Source organism: Eleginops maclovinus, chromosome 19 (genome assembly GCF_036324505.1).
Source record: "Eleginops maclovinus isolate JMC-PN-2008 ecotype Puerto Natales chromosome 19, JC_Emac_rtc_rv5, whole genome shotgun sequence".
Lineage (NCBI taxonomy): Eukaryota > Metazoa > Chordata > Actinopteri > Perciformes > Eleginopidae > Eleginops > Eleginops maclovinus.
The window spans coordinates 13,242,894-13,266,412 of NC_086367.1; the positions used below are offsets into that span (position 1 = coordinate 13,242,894).

Below are 23,519 nucleotides of genomic sequence, written 5' to 3' on the forward strand. Positions count from 1 at the left end.
AACATTTTAAACGTATATTGTTTTTCTTCTTCTTTTTTAATCTGATTTACAAAACCACGAAAAAACAATTCCAGCACTAGTCACCCTCCTGTCAAGTAAACGTGTTTGCTGTGCATTTTCCAATATTTAACCTTGTCATCTGTTTCTAAACCTGGTCATTAAAACGAAGGCGACATGTTCTCTATGAGCACCATGCAGTGACGCTGGTATCCTGTTGAGAGCATCTTTTTGACCCTGTCTGTTTATTGACCGTACCATCAGGAAGTGGTCGTGCTTTGTCATCAGGTCAGCAAGCTCATAACTCAGCCCTCTGTCTAGATGCGGGGCTACACACAGAAAATTAAAATGATTCTGCAATGAAGCAATTTGGAAAGATGTCCTCCTAGCCCGGGTCACCTTGGATTTGTTCCTCAGAGCGGGTGCAACGGTGAATTAATGCACTGCTTGGACACTGCTGTTCTCTCAAACTGTATCAATATTCTTTACCACGGATGTCATATGCTGGGTTTCCTGAGAGGTTGATAGATATGGAAACTTGTACTGTAGCTTGAGCAATGTGTTTCAATTTCACAGTTACTGATTTCCAATTTTTTGTGTCATCAACAATTCTATCAGAAAAAAGTAAATAAGAAAGAAAGGAAGCCTGAAAAATCTGACATTATGAAGGGAAATATATCTACAGTACCAACTGCAGGGCTTAGTTTCTGCCCAACTGCAGAGTGGTTTACTTCTATTTACAGTTGTTTATTAGGCAGAGAAATCTCATACATTATGTGTCTATAGAGTCTCCTTACTTATAACCATTTCTTGAGTAAATTTAAAGACAAAAATCGTTAATGGTTTAGGATGTGAGTGACAGTCATCCTTTCTATTTACTTTGAGGTTGTTGGTTAATGTCCACTTTTGTACTGAAGCAACACCATTCTTTACAGGACAATCAAAAATCCCCTCATTGGATATATCCTAAATGTTTTTTTAACTTAAAATAAATTCCTTTTACGGGCTGGCTTTGACAAAACCAGAAATCTGATGTCACCTAGCTCTGGTAAACTGAGACTGGAATTATTCTTTGTATTTTATGAAATAATTAGCAGTATTACATCATTTAATTATGTTATATTGATAATTGTAAATATACAATAATGAAACTGAACGCGATCATTAGCTCCCCAAGTCTCGCTTTCATTTATTCGATAACTGTGAGGCTCACTCTACCTTTGCCTGGTTGAGCGGCTGTTGCGATGCAGTGTTGAGCTTCTCCACCTTTAGCATGCATCTATATTTAAACCCCACCACAGCACATTTTGTATCCCTGTCACTGGGAGCATTTGATGCGTGTTATTTATTACTTTTGCACAATGACACCATGTCCTTTGGCATTTGACACTGAGCTCGGGCACAGACGATGGCCATACAGTGGGGTTTATAGGGGTCCACCATCTGCAGTGAGGATAGACACACCTCATTGAGTAGAAGCTAGTTCTTGACCTGGTAGTTATATATTCTAAAATGATAAATGGGAATTAACCTTTATTTTTTCTTGCCTAAAGCTAAATGTGAAGGTCAAATACAACTTAGCTACATCCAAGAGACAGTTAGTTTAGCATTGAAGCTGCATGGAGGCAGGAAACCGCTAGCCTGGCTTTGTCTTAAAAACATCTGCCTATCAGCACCTGAAACTCTCTGTAACTCCATCAATCTTGTTTTTTAAATTTGATTTGTCATACAGATTTTAAATAATATAAAATATAAATGAATGAACCTTAAGGCAGATCTTTTTTACCATTTTGAACCAGGCAGCTGTTTCTGCCTGTTTCAAATATTTATGCTAAACTGAGCTAACTGGCTGTAGCTTTATATCTAAAAGACAGACAACAGAAAGTGGTATTGATCTTCTGTTAATAGTCTGGGCAAAAATGCTTATATACAACTTTTTAGTAAAGAGAGAAATCAGCCACAAGTTCTTTGAGGCAAATGAAATTGTCAATCTTTACATTGTGTTGCAAAGGCTGCCTATACCAATCCTAACATCATCCCCGGCTCAGCTTCTGGTCTACTAACTTCTTATTTTGGCAGTATTTGTCCCTAAATTGGTTCCATTTTTCATATCCTTTTTAGAAACATTGAAATGATTATTTACAAAGCTGTTTCATTTAAATGTACTCTGGGAAACTTGTCTCTGCTCTCTGCGCTTCTCTCTAAAGTACACCAAATCTAAGCTTTATTTTTTTTAAGATCACACAAGCCTATGCTGGCTTCCTGTGTAAGCAATCAGACTCCTGGGCCTCAGCATTTTCTGAGTTTGCTGCTGCAGGTACTGTAGGTCACAGGGCAGGACAGAGTGTCAGAGCAGGTTTGAATTTGACACAAAGCCAGCTCTGTCCAGTCTCTGCGAAGATCATAAGGCTTTGTGGTGAATCCAGATCCTCATAGTCCTGCATTGTTTTTGCTCTTTCTTGCATAAGAAGGAGGGAAAGATGAAGGCAACGTCACTAAGGGGCGGTGGGGGTGGTGGTGGTGGTGGTAGAGCAGTCTATTTGCTGAGCCAGGACCCTGTTCACCCTCCTCTTACTACCCCCTTCTTTGACCTGCTGACAGCTGCAGATGGGAAAGATAGGAGCCTGGAGCTGTGAGCAGGACAGGTGAGAGAGGGAGGAGTCAGGAGCACTCAGTCAGCGACAACAGCCCTGGGACACAGAGATGGCAAGCTGTTGGAGATCTGTCGGCAAACTTAAACGTCTGTTCAGTATGCCCAGCCATAGAGCAGCGTAGCCTTGGCAAGAATGTTTAAAAAAAAATATAAATCGCAACAGGCAAAACATCCAAAAGCTGTCACTAAGAGAAGGCACATTTCCGAGGAAAGATGGCAAATTGACTCTTAAATCTCCTCCCTCCCTCTTTGCACCATAGTTACACAGGATTTCCCCTTTGGAGAGCTCTGTTGTGTGGTCCATTTATGGGGCAGGGGGCAAGCTACGCCCCACTCCTCGCCCTGTGTTGATGAATGGGTTCTTTGTGGGCCTGTGGAAACAAGCTGAATCCCTCCATCTACCTCCATATGGCCAGTCCTATACATCTCCTGTAGCCCGGGGCCACAGCGAACATCTGCCTCTTCCAGAGTGCACTTGAGCTCCTTCATGCTCTGAAACACCAACTGGACAACGCAGATGTGTGTCTGTCGTTCAGCTTTCATTTTTATTTTGAGGCTTCATCTGGAGCCAAGCTAAACTGGCAATGCTTGGGAGAAAGTCCCCTGCGATGCACGTTTGATCTGTTTGTTGCTTGGCTGTGAAAGCCTGGTGTCACACTTGGCAGGTTGGGCTTGTTTGACCCATATCTGAGACGCTAGATGTAAACAGCCAAACTCCATGGCTCTGCAGTTTTTCTTTAACTGCTTTTATTTGGTTTTAAATCCTGCTGATGAAGTGAAATGCCTTGCGTGATGACTCTGTCATGATTGTTCTAATAGGCTCCATCCCCAGAGAGTATGTCACTAGGCACCAGTTTCTCCCTGACTTTGGGAAGAAATGACTCAACATTGCCATCAATGACGTATGGTGAAAAATCCAACTCTTTCTCATCAACTTTTCTGTTATTTTAATATGAAAACTATCTGCACCTCAAAGCAGATAGTGACATTTGGAAACCAGATGTTGTCCATTTTCGTGAAGGTGGTCACAAGCAGGAAGGTAAATTCCTGGGGTTATAAAGCTCCACAGAGACTTAATTAAGAGAGCGCACTGTGCAAACGTTTATCCAGGCCCTCCACCCCATCAGGGGAGATTTAGGAACATTCCCATTGTCTTCCGTGTCCGCTCCTCACTTGAGTGTGACTGATGGGTAAACGCCTACCTGCATAAAGGTGTGATTGATGGCTAAGCTCAGTTGTGCCCTTAGCTAGCTCTGACAGCTGCCGTGGAGTGCATGAAGTAAACCTTCCTGTTTGAACCCGGGCTTCACTTCTCATCTGAAAAGTGTTTCTGTGTTTTGGTTCAGAATTGGTCACAGGTGAAGAGAAGTGCTCTTTACTGAATAGATTTAAATGAGGAAGCAAAGCCTGTCTGAAAAACTCATCATGACTGTGCTGTGCAGCTCCATATTTTGTCTTGAAAAGTGATTGTATCCATTAAAAAGATTTGCAGTATACTGAAATCAATAACTGTCAATATTTCCACAGTATGTAATAATGTGGCTTACAGCTTGCCATTATACAGCTTCCTTTCATTTAGGCATTGTCAGGAATAATCATGACATTTTCTGGCAGAAAAGAGGTTTGGCATTGCATGACAAAATACTGATGTTCCATTTAGATATTAAAGTTACATTCTTAAATAAATGAAAGCCTTAAGCATATATGACAATTAAAACACTATACGTTACCAAATAAGTAGCCTAAAGAATACACAAACACTGCAATTGTTCATCTGGACTTTTCTGCCCAAAATTATGTTTTCCATTCTTATAATGATAGACTACACTGTGACTGACGGAGCTGGGTTTTATCATATTATGCAACGTGGCATGACTGAGGTCTGTTGAAATAACAATGAAGCAAATGTTTTTCCAGTGCAGACAGACACGCCACTGATGGGGTGTCAGACTAATTTCCTCTTGTCTGAGAGTAGGAGGCAGCCTAATCGACATTCCAATAATAATCCCGGCCATCTTTGAGCACTCAGAGGAAATATTCATAAGCCCCATTATCACCCCACCGCCTGATCATTTACAGACACGAAAACAACAACACAATTTATCTTTGCTGTGAGGAAAATTTTACTTCAGGAGGCACACATGCTTAAAACTGTATCTCTGAGAGAGTCACCTCTGGAGACATTAAACCCAGCCTGGTTTTATTTTCTGTTTTGACGTCCCTCCCTCTCCCCCCCCCCCCAGATGCGAGAACTGCGTGGAGATGCTGTTTGCTCGCGGCTCGGGTAACTGCGTCCAGTGCGACACGCCCCTGAGGAAGAGCAACTTCCGCGTGCAGCTCTTCGAAGACCCGACCGTAGATAAGGAGGTGGATATTCGCAAGAAGGTGCTGAAGATGTGAGTGGGGGGGGGAACCAGGACGGTGAGGGGTGTGGCCCTGGGTGTTTATGTGTCATCTTGTGCCTCCACCCACTTTTTAAGCCACCTTTGTCATTCTCATTACACTGTTTGTTTTGTAGACAATGAGCCTCCCCGGGGGGACTCAAACGGCAAGGCTCTTTCCCTGCCAGGTTTTTACTTCTCAGCCCCTCCCTGCCTCCCCTTTCTCCCTCATCTGCTCTTTAATAGCCCCTTAATTGAGATCTAATGTGTGTCTATTAGGCACTATGCAGACATGGTATTTTACAATGGTTGATTTAATGGAGGCTATTAATGTCGGAGCATATTTGCTTTCATCAGGTTTTACTGTTTGTCTCTTCAGTTCTGTTCTGTGTCTGCAGATACAACAAGAGAGATTTTGACTTCCCCAGCCTGAGAGAATATAACGACTTCCTGGAGCAAGTGGAAGACATAGGTAGGCCTCCTGTCTCCTTTCTCACCTCCACATAGCTGGCCGATGTGAATGATCGGTCGTCATTGATTCCGTATGTTACAGAAAATGAGGAACATCCGCCCCCGATCCGTTGTTCAAAAAAAGTGATGCTGTTAAGCAGTAACAAGCCGACCATCACTTCTATATTTATAGTCAAATGTTTTTATTGGGTTTTAGAAATGTTACAGTATGCCAACATCTACATTATCCCCACCCCTATTGAACAAACCAAGAGTGAAATCAACATTAAAAATAATAGTATTTAAAAATAAAATGAAGAATACAAATAGGTAAAATAATTAAGAACACAACCTCTCGTGTGTTAAGTCATAGCTCCTGTAGTGAAGAAATGATTGTATAATTCCAGGAAGGGTTGTGATACTAACCTAGCTCCCATCTTAAGATGTTATCAACAAGCACTTCTGAGGAATTACACCTTACGTTTTTCTCTGCAGTGTTTAACCTGACAAACAACATAGATGTGGAGAACACTAAGCTACGGATGGAGCAGTACCAGAAGGACAACAGAGATCTCATCCAGAGGAATAAAGTTAAACTGGTTTGTACCAAGTATTTTCCTACATAGTATTTTCTGCTTACGCTTCACCTCGGAGATGTTGACCACGGGTCAAGTTCAACGGTGGTGAGAATTCAGCCTTGTGGTCAAAGATTTGACACACTTTTTTGCACCATCCCTGTTCTCCTCAGTCGCGAGAGCAGGAGGATCTAGAGGAGATGCTGCTGCAGGAGCAGACGGTCAACGAGCAGCGGAGACTGGACCTGCTGCAGGAGGAGCAGAGGCAGCTGCAGGCCAAGAGGAAGAACAAGCAGGCTCTGCTGGATGAACTGGTGAGAAACACACATGATGCAAATTCATACATCTGCTGCAGTCAGGTGAAGCAAAAAGCAGTCACATCATCATGACAGATGTTTCATATCTGACCCTCACACATAAGTACACACACACCCTCAGCCCCAGGGTTCATGACAGTGAGATCATTAAGAGATTATTACCAGTCATTGTGCTGCGGGCTGCATTGTTCTCATTCTGTGATTCCAAAGCCTCCTGGCTCCATTGTGTTGAGCTGTAGCTTTGGAAGTGATTGTTCCTGCAGAGCGGGTTGCTGAAGGACCATCGCAGATAGCAGGCTAAGCTGTGTGTTTGTTTGTTTAAGGCACAGGGCCTGTTGACTGTAGGCAGATGAGATCAGCTCCGTGCCCCCCCCAGGGGGAACTATCCTGAGCCTTGACATCTTTACATCCCTGTGGTCTGAGAGCTCACTGTTCTCCCACACGCACACACACACACACACACAGACACACACACACACACACACACACACACACACACACACACACACACACACACACACACACACACACACACACACACCACACACACACACACAACACCAACATTCAGATTATTCCTTCCTGTAATGGAAGCTGTGGTTAAATTATCAATGTTACACATCTCTGGGAGCTTCTGACTCACCTCTCGAGTCTTCTTTAATCTGATCTTCACTACACGATTATCATGGGCAAAGTATTCATGATAACGCTGTTATCGCAATTTATAGAAAAAAATGGTGTTGATATTTAATACTGCTTTCACTTAAATTCATCTTGAAATTAGTTGGTGTTTTTTTCTCTTTGAAAAAATATTTAATGTGTTGGACATTTTTTATTTACACAAAATGATATGTGAAAATATTGTTATTTTTATTAATACACGTCACAGTTATTGTCAAACCCCGCATGTAGCAACACCTTGAACATGGACTTTAAATCATTTGACAGCAGGCTTGTTTTTTTTCTTAAATGCATTACCCTTTTCTTCTCAAGATAATTGCAAATTAGGAAATAGGAAACTCCTTAATCATGGGATGTGATCATAATAAAAGATTTATTTGATAAAGAAAAACATTATAACTCATATAAGTGACTGTGTTTAAAGGTTTGCAGTCAGACCAGCACTAATACATGTTCGAAGACACTTTTGGTTTACTGTTTAATGCTAAGACACCTTCCCATACTGTCCTACCGTTGCTGTCCACCCCATCAAAATATGTCCTACGTCTTCAGTGAACAAAGTGTCCAGGCTTGTGTTCTTAGACCTCTGTGCTTGGCAACACTCCACTGGAGAAATTGAAATGTCCGACCTTGCATTTAATGGAGGTGAAGGCGGCGCAGTGAACTTGAAGCGGCGTTCCCTGCATTGTCACAGTTTTGTTGATATGGCTTGCAACAATATTGTGGCCTGAAAGGACCCGATGCTGATAGGGGAGGATCTCTATTCTCAACGTGCAACAGTTACAAATGGAGATGTCTGCAATATACATAAGTGTCAGATGTTTTTGAAGAGCAGTTCCTCATCAAGCACTCATCCTCATGAATCTTTAATCCCATCTGTTTCTGCAGGAGAAGTCTCACGTTCCTGCCACCATCTTGCTTGCTCAACACAGGGTCCGTGCTGCCAAGCTAGAGACTGAGATAGAGCAGCAGAAACAGGCTGTCAAACCTACAAACCTGTTTTCAACTGGAATACATATGGTGAGTGCCATCTTTTTAACGCCATTTCATACATCCAAACTGAAAGTGACAGACTCCTGCCTGCACTCAAAACCAGCAAGGGGCTGTTTGTGTTTGTAATTTCAGGTGCTTTTGAGACAGTAAATGACAATACAGCATGAGTATTATCAGATGCACAATAAGAAGGGAGGAAGTATTTCACAACTCTATCAAGTTATCTAGACAGACATAATCTTAACCAAATCTCCCAAGAATGTGCAGGTTTGATTGTTTTTTGTAGGATCTCTCTGCACTGGGACCCCCAATGCATCAGCAGAGAGTGGCCTCATTGAAATGAATGAGGGGGCTCCTTTTTTTCACGCAGGGGTAATGTCGGTCTGAACACGACCTTGCATGCATTTGTCAGCGTGGGCTTTGCTGCTTCAGGTGAAAGCAGGGTGAGCAGAGTGAAACATGAGAGCTTGGAGAATCTATATGTAGCATAAATAACAAATGGCCACTATATTTACAATGTGCCCATGCAGGTTAAGGTCACATGGTCGTATACCTCGCTCTGCCCACTGGTGGGTCTGCACAGTTAGATGCTTGGAGTGACTTTAGTTCAGTGCTAATTTAAACTGCTTGTTGACAATACAGCGGTGATAAGAGTTCAGACCTTCAAAGGGAGGAAGTTTGTTGGTGTCTGGGGCTTCTTCTATCTGTGAACGGGGCCCTCACCCCTTCAGTCCTGTCATCACATTCCTGTTGGTGAACAGCGGGACACACAGAGAGCGAGCATGGGGGCTCAGGGCTCTGCTTGCCGCTCTGAGCTCACAGCTCTGTGCTCACCGTGTCAGGACAGACATTATAATTGGCTCTCGTTCAAGTTTTCAGTCGTTTATTTTCATTTTACTGTGATGAGATAGGCTGTGTCATCATCCCCACCTCTCCCCTAGCAACCCTCATGAGGCATGGTTGTCTTCCCACAGTTCACTGATGCGAGGGAGAAATATCTGCTTAGTACTCACCTTAAGCTCAAACTGGAGCACAGTTTTTGATTTACTCTGATACAACCCAAATCTCTCTTTTCCCCTACTTTGTTTGCCTATCCTGCCATTTTCAATGTGTTTTCCACTGGGTTGGCTCTTTCATAGGTCTTGGTTGAATAACATGATGCAGTAATAAAGTCAGACTTTACAAAAACATTAATTTAATCATTACACCCCAAAGAAGCAGCTGGCTCATCCACCACCAATGGAAAAGCATTGAATAGGTCCAAAACTAGGATTTGGTACTCTGACTCTCACCCCTGATATACAGCATGAAGTTAAACTGCTGATGGAGAGAGAAACAGCACGGTTGTGTTGCTCTTGGCTTCCTCTGCGGCTGTTTTTCCTCGCTTCTTTCTCCCCATTTCTCTTCATCCTCCCGTCCCAGAGCTCCTGTTGGTGTAGCAGAGCTCTCACCGTGCATCTGCTGTGTTGGAACGAGAGACTAGAGTCGGGGGAACGTGTGGGTTTTGGATTTCCCTTCACTTCAGAGTCCATAAGAATGACTTCTGTTTGACTTGGTGGGGTTTCAGCACAGAGCGGTGGATTCCTGCAGCTTGCTGGAATTCATTTATCTGCTAACTTGTGGTCCCTTGTTCCAAGCAAGGTTTCGGTTTTTCCTCAGCAGAAATTAGGGGGAGGCAAATGTAAAAGCACATTTCTAAAGTCGGGCCACATTTCCATGATGTGCCTCTTTCAACATTTCAGATGAATTGTGCTCCTCGCTTCAATTACAGGAATATCCATTTCGTGGTGACATTTTTAGTCATTAATTGATTAATCGTTCGACAGAAAAGGCATCAGATAATTGCTTTTGATAATCACTCATTTAGGTTAAGCATGCCAAACAGATGCTAGTGAAGTTTCTCAAGTGTGAGGTTGGGGTCTTTTTTGTCAGTTTCGGCAACAACTTTGGCCAGAAGCATTATGTTTTTTAGGCTAAAATAGGATACAATTATATTGTGAGGATATACGATACCATGTGGTAATTTAGTTTAGCATAATAAAGTGATTTCTGATTGTTTTTCTGACAAAACTGCCAATTTTACATTGCGTCACAATGACTCTCGGAGGTTGTGATGAACATATATTACATTTAGTTAAAAATCAGAAAAAAATAAGCTGTTAGGACAATGAAAATAGTTTTCTACTAGAAGCTACTATCCATACTTTGTTGTGATGCACATTCTCAGAGCAGGAACGGTTGTGACAGTGATGAATGGTCGGAGGGACCGATGCATGACCTCTTGTTTTTTCATCTGGATACTTTTGGTGATGTTCAAGTTCCCCCAGTCAGGACAAGCAGAAATACATGGTGCCCCTAACATCCCCTTACCCGCCACCAGCTGCCCTAACAGCACTTCAGCCAGCTGCCTCACCCCGGGCCAAGGTGAGCCGTCACCAGTGGAATGACATATCTCCCTCTTAGAGCCGTATGATCCCTGGATCGTGAGGATGCCATTTCTTCCTCAGCTTCCCCAGGCTTTATTTAAAGTGTGATCTAACATTGCATCTAGTTGTGTCATGTTGTTTACTGCGAACATGCAAGAGGACATCTCAGCTATTCTGGCACTACTCACCTCCTGGGTGATATTCCAGGAGACGGTGAAGGGGACCCCGATCCTGATTATTCGGTTTGCCTGTACGGATGTTTAAAAGCAGTTAGCCAATCCTGAGGGAAAGTAGTCTCGGTCCAGGTGTGATGTGAGGTGGGATGGGCCTGGTCTTGCCTCAGGAATGGTCTTGAATCACTCACTAATCCCTCACTTTGTAGGTACTCTATTGAACCGAGACACACACACACACACACACACACACACCCTTGTGCGGATGAACACACACATATGAACACACACTCCCCTCACCCAGTCTGAGTAAACATCCTTTGAAGAATAAAGTGTCTTTTTAAAATAGACGTCCGCTGATATCAAAAGAGACCCTCTGTGTGGGAGGGAGGCGGCTATTCACTGTTTAAACAGGTTGCTTGTTGTTGTCTGACACATAAGACCAGCCTCAGTGCCAGGCACGATGACAAGAGTCCTCATGACGTGAAGAGTCATCACATTTGGCACCTGTTAAAAGGTTTATTATTCTATAAATGATGTTTGATTTAAGTCTCGTATGAGTAATAGTGTTTTTTTTAGTATTAAAGCATGCTGGCTTTGTTTGTGCCAGTAGTTTTACAGTGTTTTCTAGTTTAGTGGGGTCGGGGATTGTCCTCAGCTGCTACAGTGTCCCATTCCTGAAAGCGGTGACCGATGGGGAATCTCTCCACCTTGGGGCAGCTTTCAGCGCCATCTTAGATGAAAGGTCCCAGGTTCCTGCACTGCTGGGCTCCAATCCACTCCTCACAAGCGGCGGAGCAGCTGACATACCTGACGAGGCCAGTATGGGCACCTAATGAAAGCAGAAAACACACACACATAAACAAAGAGCAACTCGCGCACACAGCCAGCCAAATGTGGGTGGAAAGTTTATCCCTAAACATAGATGTGTGGCCGACTGAAATAACCCCGGGTTCTCTCTGGCTTTAATCCATTTTACACTTAGGCCGGTGGTATTTGACTACCATAGAAAATACAAACACAAGTACACACTCTTACACTCACGCTCATGGTGTGAGTTTGTTTGCTAAGTCCTGATTTACTTGGTGAAGTTGTCCTCTACAGTGACCTCTGCTCGGCAGACGTACTCACACTGCTTTACTTTTCTCTAGCAGACTTGCCTAACCTGTTTTACCTGCAAGCTTTACACTACATACTCTCCCCCAACCCCCACTTACTCTTTTACTGTCTTCAGTGTTATGTAGTTCTCATTTCCTGTAGTCCCAATCTTTAGACAAATAGCATCAGACACATTTTGATATGATTTTATAAAATTTGACTTACAAAAACATTCACAAACCAATGGTTTTATGTGGGAAAGGGCATAACCCTTTTCCCCTTTAACCTTTAATTTTTATTGGATTGCTGGTATGTAGGTTGATAGCTATAAGGCTTGGTGAGAGGGGGTCAGGTCCGGGGGTAAAGTGAACCCTGATTGGCATCAGCACCTGTGGGCATTCACACTTCTGCCCCTGGCTTGGCCCCGGTGGGTCGGCCTCAGCAACCCTCGCCCAGGCCTAGCCCATCCTGGCGGAAAAAGGAGTTGTCGGCTTTAGGGGCTTTGCGCTGGGGCAGCTGCCACCGGACAGGCAGTTATATTTAAACTTGTGAGGCGAGGGGAGGCACTGTGTGGGCAGCAGCGTTTACACTTGCTACTTGCTGCTCAGTGCGCCTGTGGGAAGCCCAAAGCTCTTTATCCAGACAGAAGCACGGGCAGTGCCAGGGCAGAGGGTGGAAGTGAGAGCTGAGGATGGGATGGCCCCTAACTAGCCTTATTAATTGTAACCCCCAATATAATGCTGACCACTGTTCTCATTATCACTTTGTATATTAGTGACCAGGGCCCTGCTTGAGGCCCCCGAACCCTCAGGAACCACAACAGAAGTGTGTGTGGTTTTGTGTGCGCGTGTGTATGTGTTCTGGAGGTGCTGATGGAGGGGTTAGTCTCTATGCGACCTTGATGTGTCCTGCTGAGCTGCAAATTCAGAGGAGAGTTGGGGGGCCTGGAGAGTGCTGATGGTCATGCAGTGGGTGTGTGTTTGTGTGTGTGTGTAGCACATGCTTCTGGTGGCAATGTTAGTGGTGACCCATAATTAGAGCTGTTGACCAATGAGCATTTAGACAAGGCTGGCATCGTGAACATTAGATAAGACGTCCTTCATCACAGAGTCATTTTCTATCATACATAAAGTTTGTACACATGGTAAAAGCATTAAAGGAGAACATTGGGAAATGTTGATGAGTAACAAAATAAACAATGTTGCTTAAATATTCTACTTTTTAATTAAGACTTTGGTACATTGGGTGCTATGCCCTAAAGGCACAGACCTGTCAAACTTTTTAAACTAATGTAATTTTTACGAGACCCCGATCCCGTAAAAGTCATATGAATGTCTGCCATATCACTCTGTCAGAAGTGTCAACCCTCTTGCTTTCCCAGAAGGGATGGTGAAGAAGGACAGCGTAGTTGAAGGAGTAATGTGACGGCACACCACATGTCAAATTAACCCCCCCGCCCAAGATGCGTGGAGCGTTTAACAGTTTTCCAAGCCAGCACACCTGTCCCCTACACCAACACGAGGACAGGCGACAGAAGCCGCTTTTCTTGACCTTTTAAAACGAGTCCACTCCTAGAAATTTAAGCTGGTATTGCCCCATCACTATAACTCAAGTTAGATGTTGGAGGATCACAACACCAGAAGAAGCAGAAGCAGGACGACTCCCTCTTGCACAACGGTGATTTCCTGAAATCATCCTCCCCTGTTGTTTTTATTAAGATTGATGACCTCCAGAGTTTCATTTTAGAGTCACAGGGGTACTATAAGACTCTGAAATATCAGTTATACACAAACTTGAAAGCACTTTGAGGGCACACATGAGCTTGTATAGGTAGTAAGACGGGCCTCTGTGATGGTAAAAGCAGATGTTTGTGTTGGCTCTTTCAGTGGTGTTGTTCCAGCGGCCCCTTAGCCATTTCTGCTTTGCTGGGCCTGGGTGAGGGTCACCTCTCTCTCCCCCTCTGTTGCCTTCTTTCACCGGAGCATTTCAAAACAACATTCATATGCTGCAATTCACACAAGCTTTTAATAGGACATGATGTGTTCCCGATTGGAAGTTTCATCAGTACTATTAGATGCAGTTGACAGGCAGCTCTGTGTTAGACGGACAGCATGACTTGCATCGGAAAAGCTACGAAGTACCATAAACTTTCAAATTGCAATTTTTGGTAAATATATTCAGAGGAGCAGAGCCTGTCCATGTGTATGCATGTCTGTGTTTGTTCCTGATTAAGTGTCTCTGCCAGTTTTCAAGGTGCCCTTACAGAGGAATGCAACAGAAATCTTCCAGACTCGGGGCTGGCTCTGTTCCGTCTGTCGCTCAAAACTCTGATTTGCTGCCCTTTAGCTATCTGCAACTCCTAATTTGCCTCTCTTTCACTACCCCTCCAACATTGTGCACTTTTTTCTTCTTTGCTTCTCCCTCCACCCCTTCATCCCAATCTCTTTGATTGGCGCAGCAGGGGAGTTAACCAGTGCTGAAAGTCTGAAAGAAGATAAATGGAGGGACTGAAGGAGTGTGAAAGTGAGGGAGAGTGACTGAGTTTGAGTTGGTTTGTCTGGGTTTCATTAGTCTATGGTGGGGCTCCACTGTGTTGGATGAATGAATGGATAGGACAGGATAGGGGATCCCTGGCACCCTGGGGTTAGAGGTTGACTAAAAAAAACAGAGATGCCTGTGTCTAGCATTTGTGTTTAAAGGAAAAAAATGAACAACGTAAAGCATTTAAATAGTATTTAGCGATAGGCCAAAATGTATCTGTTCTTGGGTCCATTATTTGATTGACTTTTGTGGGTAGTTCTAGTAGTAAACCATCATGGATACATGTTAAATGATCCATTAAAGCCAAGAAGCAAGAGTTTGATGATAATATATATATAAAAATAAATCAGTCATAAATAATTATCATTTATTTTAGCGGCTGTGGTTTCAATAGCATAAGGTAATGATGCCGAAATACATGTTGTTTCTTAGAGTAGATCGTCCCTCACCATTTCTTTGTTGGAAAAACCCACTCTTATGCTGTAAATGTAACGCCGTTGTCGTACCCCTGCTGCTCCCCCTCCTGCATGTTTAAACCACAGCAGAACGCAACAGGTTTAGGCTCGTTCTGCTAAGGTACTTTAAAGTAATTCTGGAAAATCCTCTATCAAAGTGAATGTCATTTTATATTGCAGTATGGATATACAGTATATCGTGATATAGTACATTTTCATAAAAGTGTTAGTGTCTAACATATGTAAACAGGCGCGTCTTTTCTTTAGCTGATATAATGAGTTAAATATATGAAATATCGATGTACTTTGGTATGATGTAGTTGCTAACTTTGTCAAAAAATTCAATCCTGCTTTAAAATAGTCGTGGTCAATGATTTTCACCATGGCAAACAATGACTAAATACAAAACTCTATCTAAAATAATAATAAGCTAAGCTATTACAGACTTTGATATATTAAATGAAAAATCCCAGATTGTTGTAACACTAAATCTTGATCTGGAATAACATTGGAATGATACAGCGTAAGATTTCTGCGTTGGTGGTGATTGTTTTCTTCACTATTCTACACGCTGGCCTGGTTTGAACAGTTACCACGGTGTTGTGTTTGGCTCAGAAACTCTGCATCCACTGCTGTCTCACTGTTCATCCCTCAGTGCTTTTGTAACTTCCAGCTCAGCTTTGGTTGCTTTATTTCCCCGTGTGTGTGCTCGCAGGGCGGGCAGTTTGAGGCCGCTGGGCACATGTTACTCGTTTAGTTTGGTTTTCATCAGCTCCCCTCTGTGTTGTGTTGTTCTTACTCCCCCACTTCTTTTTTCTTTGCTTTTTTTCTTATCTTTTTATCTCTCCTTTGTCTCCAAGTTCCTTTGCTCTTCTCTAAAATAGTTGGTGTTTGTTTAGACATCATCATCTTAATTCCAGGTTTGTTTCATGATCCTGGCTTTTCTTCTGAGTCTCATTACTTTAATGCTGGAGAAAACAAAGTGGTCTGACGCGGTGCGGAAATTCCCCTTTGATGGCAGAGCCCCAAATCGAACAATTCTACAGTGTCCTTAAGAAGTATCGTGTTTCTCTCTCAATCACCATGGTCAAGAGCATTAGGAACTGGAGTACCCTGACTGAAATCTCAACCTTGACTACTTGAGTTTTTTATAAAACTGGCTACATTTTCTGTGCTTGCCACTGCAGGTCTTAAGGCTGTAAGAGAACAAAAAGTATACGTTCTTAGATGAACAATTTCAGTCATTTTTCAATCTGGGAAAACACAATGAAAACAGCAAATAATCTCAGCCAAACCAATAAAAATGCACTTCTTGCACAGTAAGTTTACCGTGCCAAATTTAAGTTTAAGTAATATATAACCTTTTTCTTGCAAATACTCGATTTGTCTTTTTTTGTTTTCTTGGCCATTTTGGATCCAAAGTACACTTTCTGTTATCAGGAATTATACTTCCTCATCAGCCCTTTCAGTTCTCCTGCGTGATGTTTTGTTAGTTTCTTCTAAATCAAAATCAGATTCCTATCAGGAAAAGCTGTTGAGTTGCCAGCAGTATGTTGACCACTAAAGAAATGCTCAGGGATTGTCATAGTGAGGTTTGTCCACTAAACAACAGTGCCTTGGGAAAGTTTAAATGTTGTCAGACAAAACTCCTATTGCCAAACCAGTCAGTCAAGAACTAGTTGTTGTCAATGCTGCGGTTGATTTGACATTAGACCTTTTTGAATAGTTTTTTCCTGTTCCTGTCATTGTGATTGTGCTATAGCCGTAGTTTCCAATGTTGCTGCACACAAAGCTAAAACAATGAAGATTATTGTTCTTTGTTAATTGTGGTTTTTCTATTGTTTTTTCTCAGCGACAGACGGTGTCTCTTCAGCCTGTTCCCAAGATAGAGGAAGTTCTGTACCAGTACAAGGCCCTTCATGTTGAAACCTACGGACCCCTAGTGCCTGAACTGGAGCAGCTGGGCAGACTCGGGTACGACTTATTGACACACACACACATCTGCCGCAGCCATTAACTTTGAGTTTTCACTTTCAGATGAGCAGAGTTATCGTGTTGAGTGATAGAAAATAAACCAATAACAAGTCCATCATTTCCTCGTAAATTCTTTGGACGTTTCCTTGAAAGAACCATGTCATTTTGCTGCCAAGTAGTTTTAGAATAATAGAGACAGGCGTTTGAGACTGTTCGGATTCATTAGTTGGGTCGGATTTCTAAGCAGCTGTATATGGATATTTCCTTGAAAGAACTGGTCCATTAAATCCCAAGTAATTGTAATTAATTAAGAACATCTGAAATTACCTTGAAATTGAAACCAATTTAAAAAGGTATTTCCAAGGACCACCCTAGGAAATTAAAGTTATTTTTCTGGGAAGTTACAGGACGAGTAAAATAAATAAAAAGGTTTTACCAAATAAACTTAAATCGAGTAGTTTTGTATTTCTCCACATAGTGTGTGTTTTATAAATGTTGTGGTTTAGGGCCAGAGAGCTGCTAGAGAGTTATGTCTGCTGGGAAAGCCTGGCTCCTCTCACTTGACTCTCCTCTGATTAACTGGGAGGGTGAGAGCAACCGAGGGGGGAAGGGCTGGGAGAATGAGAGAGAAAGAGAGAGAGGGAGTAACAACCATCGCCCTGCCACAAGCCGCCACAGTGCCTCTGTAGGAGTGTCCATTAACACACACAGGAAGTGCTTTCCCCGTCGGCCCCATTGGGCCAATCAATCCAAGACGCCATTGGTCCAGTCCTTGCCGAATGTAAGCTATCCATCAGACAGCCCAGCGCCCCGCCATCTGTACTGCAACCGGCTGGCACTGAGGCCTGCCCACACACTGAGAGCGGACTGCTTTTATTGGGTGACAGGAGCAAAACAGGGTCATATTCTTAATTCTTTTTGGGCGAGCGCATTGACTCTCAGCGCTGCCTCACCCTGATAGAAACCTCCATTTAGCTGAGATGTGCGGATTTGAACATAATGTCAGCATGTTTGAGATGAGGGTTTTATTATTCTTTATTCTGCAGATAAAAGTTGCTATTGACTTTTGTTGCACAGCCCCATTTACCTAATTACCTTGAAAATCACCTACTTAAGGTGAAAGATTTTCCTTAAAGGATTGCGGTGGAGTTTAAGCAGAATAACTGCTACTTATTTACATTATGTATTCAGTGAAGTGCTGAGGTCCTACTTCTTTTGGCCAGGCTGATCAATATGCAGATGAAACGCATCTCACAAATTTTGCCGCATGCTGGAGCTCAGAGGAGGAAGGAAGAGGAGGGGGTGGGCGGTGTCAGCAGTTCAGGGGTCCAGGAGGACCGATGCTGGAGAGAAGGGCTCTGCCACTGAGATAAATGAGGTCCAGTGAGGAGCACCAGTCCCATTGGTGCAGGCCGCAGTCAGCGACACAGACAGGCCCGTTCAGACAAACCACAACTCCCAAGATGCAATGTGCTTTTAAGTAAAACCAAAGAATAATGCTGACACTCCTGCGCAGTTGGCAGTTTGTGATTCAGCGAAGTTAGAGGTTTTGTGCATGCAAGCGCAGATATACATAGATGATCAACCCCACACATTCAAGTGCATACCGACACTGTCCCTTAAACCTGCTGTACATTTAGTGTCATAAACACTCACACTCACCCCTGTAATTGCAATCCCAGCATTGGTCGCAATGGAAGTTGTGTGATGTGGTAGGTATTCACGAGTGTGTGTGCAGTGGAAAGAGAATGCATACAGTGTTGAGAGGGTGAAAAGTGAGTCCCCTGTGTAGGACTACAGCTCCGGCCCTATGACCTGTGAAGGGAATATGCCTGAATGTGTGAGGAGATGTGAATGTGCCTGAGCGTGGATGAGGTGAAAGGGGCCATGAGGGGGCAGGTACTCTTTTTAAAACACGCCTGTTTGTCTTGGTCAAGTCCCACAGTGACAGCAGCACCACTGGTGATTTGTCTTGCACCCAGCCATCAGGAGAGACTGGAGAGTGGAGCTCACACACCCCCTCTCTAGTGGCCCCAGGGGCCTCTGGGGCCAGTCTCATGCACAGGATGTCCAGTCAACATAGGACTGACTGGAGCCATGCTTTTTTCTGCTTCAATCCTTTCTTTTCTTCTACACTGCTCACATTCTCCCTCTGTCTCAGTGTCTGTGTCTTTTTTGCCGTGTCCCTTTGCCCCCCAAAAACCGCAGGAGTACTGCAAATGCTGCCAGGAAAAAGAAGGGCCACGCCTCTTTCACTGTCTCCCCCTCTCTGTCAGCTGTACCTGAATAAATATGGGCTGAGCAGAGCTCTTATATTAAAGACAGCTGCCTCAATACTGGAGCGGAGTTGAGCCTGCATGCTCAGGCAACAGGGGCTTCCAAAAGTGCCCATTCAGCTTCTACCTCAATGTCTACCTCCTCTTCATGCACACAAATATAACCGAATGCTCCTCCCCTGAAGTACATAGGTGTGTTTGATTTGCCAGAGGATAGGACCCCTGCTCTGAGGTTATAGGGCTGTCAATCTCATTGAGATACACAGAACCATGCATGAGCGGTGAGAATTATGAGCCAGCTATGAATTCAACATCGCTGCCTGTAATCCAAATGTCCTGCCATGGCTCCTTGCTTTTATGATGAACATAAAAAGCCTCTAATAAACAAAATCAAAGTAGAAGTAAATACTGCGCTTTCGACGCAAACTAAAACATATGATGTTTACGTGGACATGGCTGTGATATGAGTCCCAGCACACAGCAGCCAGGGAATGAAGTAGTAGCTGTTTTAACTCCTGTCTGCTGATGGACATTACCCGAATGGAAGCACTACATCAAAATGCACAGCACCACTGAAGTCACGCATGCATTATAATTAAAATATATCTTGTTTTCTCGTACATGAGCTCAGTAAACACACGCTCATGACCTTAAAGTTTTATTTAGTTCTAATTTTGTGTGTGTGTGTGTGTGTGTGTGTGTGTGTGTGTGTGTGTGTGTGTGTGTGTGTCCGTGTCCGTGTCCGTGTAGATGAGCATCTGGGTTTGAGTTTGTTCCCTACAAGAAAAAAGCTCTAACTGCGTAGGCGATGAAAGACTTACTGGGATCTTGGACAAGGACAAATCATATGTGGGGAAAAAAATAGGGGAAAGAGAAATTGGCTGCAGAGTGCTGAAAAATTTGACTTAAACCTCAAGTGCTGACAATGAAAGCTAGCCAGAACAGTTGTTTGTGTTGGCACAGGTCGCCCTGAAATTAGCCCATCTCTTTCTGACGGAGGTTGCTCAATGCGTTTCACCAAATGCCAGTGTGTATAATATTATAAAGTTCTGCCTCCTCCCCCACTCCGCATTACTTTCTATAATTGGTGGAAAAAGTGAGGTTTTTCTGTTGGGAGCGCTTGTCAAGCATCAGTCTCTTGTCTGCAGGGTGAAGGAGAGCAGCTGAATGAGCAGTGTGTTTAGTCTGGAGATGTTCTCCTGGGGATACACTTCTGTGCACGAGGAAGTAGTCCTTAGAGCTCCCCCCCCCCAGAAGAGACTTGTGACTGACGAAGGGGTTAAATAGCGATGCATAGTTTTTCTATCACCTTCATTCATAAACACAGAGGACAACCAATGGTATTCATCCCCTGGAAACTGCTCCCAAGTCTTCTTTAAAGTGACCTAATCTTTTCATGTACATACACATGGAGACACAGAAGTACATAAATCACTTGTGCACACACAAACATGGACTGGCTATGTTTAACGTGTACTTAAAGGTAGCCTGCTCACTGTTCTGGTTGAGAGCCAAGGGTTAATGGGTCTCTGAGTGATGCTCTCCTTCTGCCCGGGTTCTCTCGCTTTACAAGCATCCCTCGGCGTCTGCGTGTTTATGCTAATGGTGTGTGCGTATCTGTTTGTTTGTTTGTTTGTGTGTTGGCTTATACTGCATGTTAAGTGCTTTGGTGGGAGGGAGATATCCAGAATAGTCGGTGGTGCTATCACAGCCTTCACTTCCTGGCAGCGGGCTTTGTTAGCCTCTCCCTGCCTGGTTGGCCTGACTCCAGGTCTGAGCTCTCCATCTTCCAGCTCTGGCCTAGCTGGCCAAGAGCACTGCCACTGACCCTGGATTTGGCTCATGGACTCAGCAGGACCACTAAACATGGTCCATAGAGTACTTATGAATCCATTTCTGCCATCACTAAATTGGTGTGTATGAGGTTTAAATTGCATACAAATCATTCTTTCCTTCCCCCGCGTTCCCCTCTGACTCTCTGATGAAAGTGGAAGTCAACCGTGATATTCTTCTTTTTCACTCAATAGAGAACAGCAGCTCCAGAGGAATTTCTAGAAACTGCCGTGAGTAGTTTTTTCCATGCATCCCAGGTTCTCTGATCCCTGCAGGGCGCATATCCATCTGACGGGCCTGACGGGCCTGGAAGGGCCGGGGGGTGGGGGGAAGGGGTCAGAGGTCACTGACCACGGGGGAGCTGAGGTGCAGCACCGGGACGTCAGAGTGCCGAGACTGACGGGAGCAGAGTGATGGCACCTTGGAGAGACGGGACTCCTATTCTTGGCCTCAAATAGTCATGCCTTCTCACACTATGTCTCGCACAAACACAGCTTTGATGCTAAGTTATGAGCTGAAGAACGAGGCGCCGGTTAGCATGACCTCAGATGAACTCACTCAAGAGCAGCATGCTTTGATCTACTTTTACTACTATTAGATAATGTCTCAAGGCACATATTTTGCTCTGAATCATCCAATTAAAAAATATTCATTGAAATTGCCATGAGGGCCTTTTTATGTTTAGGAAAAGTTGTTTTTTTGGCTCTTGCATAACAATAGAACATTTCCTGAAAGACTTTGAGTTTCCACCAAAACCAAGACCTGAAGCTGAACTTGGTTTTCCAGATATTTGATATCCTCTTTTCTTCCACAGTCCACTGTTTTGTTCTACAAGTTCCTGCATTGCCAGCAGCTATAGGATTGAGTGCAGTGCTTCTTTGGCCATTTAAGTGTGTCCATAGCTTCCATAGCAGTGTTACGTCTCTCAGATTTAACATTTGCATAACCAAAAGAGAGTGCAGGCACAATGAAAGTGTGGAGGTTCAAGCTCGGCTATTTGACTTGCAAACCTGTCACTGTTCACACAATGCCCCATCTTCCCCCTTGCTTTGATACTCAGCTTCTTGTACAGTAGGTGCTCGTCTGTCTTCGTTTCTAACTAGATCAGAAACAGAGTGGAGCGTGGCCACGGTCCGACTCTCACCAGCCCCCACCCAGGCCATTATCCCGTCTGCCTCAGTAAACAGACCATTAACAGACAGAGCTGGTGGAGGCCAGATCACTATTGTTTCCCATCCCATAGATCTGTGCAAATATTGATCCTCTCTTGAAGTACGAGTCAAAATGTGTGTGTGTGTGTGTGTGTGTGTGTGTGTGTGTGTGTGTGTGTGTGTGTGTGTGTGTGTGTGTGTGTGTGTGTGTGTGTGTGTGTGTGTGTGTGTGTGTGTGTGTGTGTGTGTGTGTGTGTGTGTGTGTGTGTGTGTGTGTGTGTGTGTGTGTGTGTGTGTGTGTGTGTGTGTGTGTGTGTGTGTGTGTGTCATTTCTGACCCAGAGAGCGGGCGGAAACAGAGGGAACATTACAAAATGTCAGAGCGGGAGAAACATTTGTCTTGTGTGTATTCTGGTCATCTGAAAGAGGTCTGCTTTTAGTGTTATTGTTTTCCCTCTGCGGGCTGTGTGCCAGACAGACAAGCAGTCTCCTCCCAGGACAAACGCAGGCCAGGCCAAACCAGGCCAATGCCAGCGAAGGAGACACCAGCTAACAGGGAACTCCGACTATAACAGCGCCTCTTGCCTGCAGGTTTATTTGTGTCACCCAGCGGAGGGTGAGGTGATGTCTCCTGACTATTTTAACACACAGTGATCTGTGTAGAGGTGAAGAGCGCCCGCACACTTTCTAGAGTTGCATGCTATGATTCTGAGCATGATGGGGCTCATAACTCTGTGCACACACCCTGGGGTTGTATGTGGTTTTTCCACACAAACACCAATAGACCTGAAATTCGTGCCTCTCTTTCTTTTTTACCCCTGGGGCAAAGGGCCTAGTAATGTACAGGGGGATTAGCTGGCTCATTTTCCCTCTTAAGAGCTGAAGAAAGAAAACAAACTCCCGTCATGTGGGGGATTTGACTGTAGGGACTTGCCACGCACAGTGGTAGGATCTACTTCTCCACTATGACGTATGAGTTATCACCCTCCCCCTGCTGCTGTAGCTTTCCCTGCGTTTTTGTTTACTCTTTTCGCATCTTTCTTCCTAATTGAAATCCTCTTTGCCTCTCCTCAGTGCTTGAGGTGCTTCAGTAACTGATACCTGTGGAGGCGACTCTTCCCCCTCAGGAAAACTCTATTCTTCCTCTCTTTATCGCTGCTATATTCCCAGGATGTTACATCTAACTGTCATGGCTCCTTTGCTGTGCATGTATGGGTGTGCCTTGTGCTAGCAGCCATTCACTGCACAGCATATGTCCTTCCATTGTTTACGGCCCCATTTGGTTAACGATGACACTGATGTCATGTCATTATCCTCCCTCTCCTGTCTGCTTTGCCTCCCTCCTCCTTCCTCTAAACTCTCCAGGGGGCAGAGTTATCAAGTGGCAGCTCAGGAGACGAAAGAAAGATGCTCTCTGTATCAAGTGTTCAGCGGGATGTGTGATGCCTCTCCAAGCCCCACGGCTGCTGTGGTTAGGTGCAGTCAGCCGGCCTTTACTGCCCCCATCAGGCCACACAGAGGAGGTGCAGGGCTGATGCACATGAGA

General features: G+C 44.1%; 1 protein-coding gene and 1 long non-coding RNA gene across 2 annotated transcripts in view; one reads left to right on the forward strand and one right to left on the reverse strand.

Annotated features, from left to right (window-relative positions):
* mnat1 (MNAT1 component of CDK activating kinase) overlaps positions 1 to 23,519 on the forward strand; it is a 32,039-nt gene that overhangs the window by 3,326 nt on the left and 5,194 nt on the right. The window contains exons 3-8 of the mRNA XM_063908492.1: positions 4,894 to 5,046; positions 5,430 to 5,503; positions 5,977 to 6,080; positions 6,230 to 6,370; positions 7,943 to 8,074; positions 16,593 to 16,714. Of these exons, the coding sequence (XP_063764562.1) occupies positions 4,894 to 5,046; positions 5,430 to 5,503; positions 5,977 to 6,080; positions 6,230 to 6,370; positions 7,943 to 8,074; positions 16,593 to 16,714 (726 nt within the window). The remainder of the gene's footprint in view (positions 1 to 4,893; positions 5,047 to 5,429; positions 5,504 to 5,976; positions 6,081 to 6,229; positions 6,371 to 7,942; positions 8,075 to 16,592; positions 16,715 to 23,519) is intronic.
* LOC134881276 (uncharacterized) lies at positions 5,720 to 11,025 on the reverse strand. The gene is made up of 3 exons (XR_010168026.1): positions 10,662 to 11,025; positions 6,536 to 6,802; positions 5,720 to 6,367 (listed from the first exon to the last, which is right to left on the reverse strand). It is a non-coding gene; the product is annotated as an uncharacterized LOC134881276 (long non-coding RNA).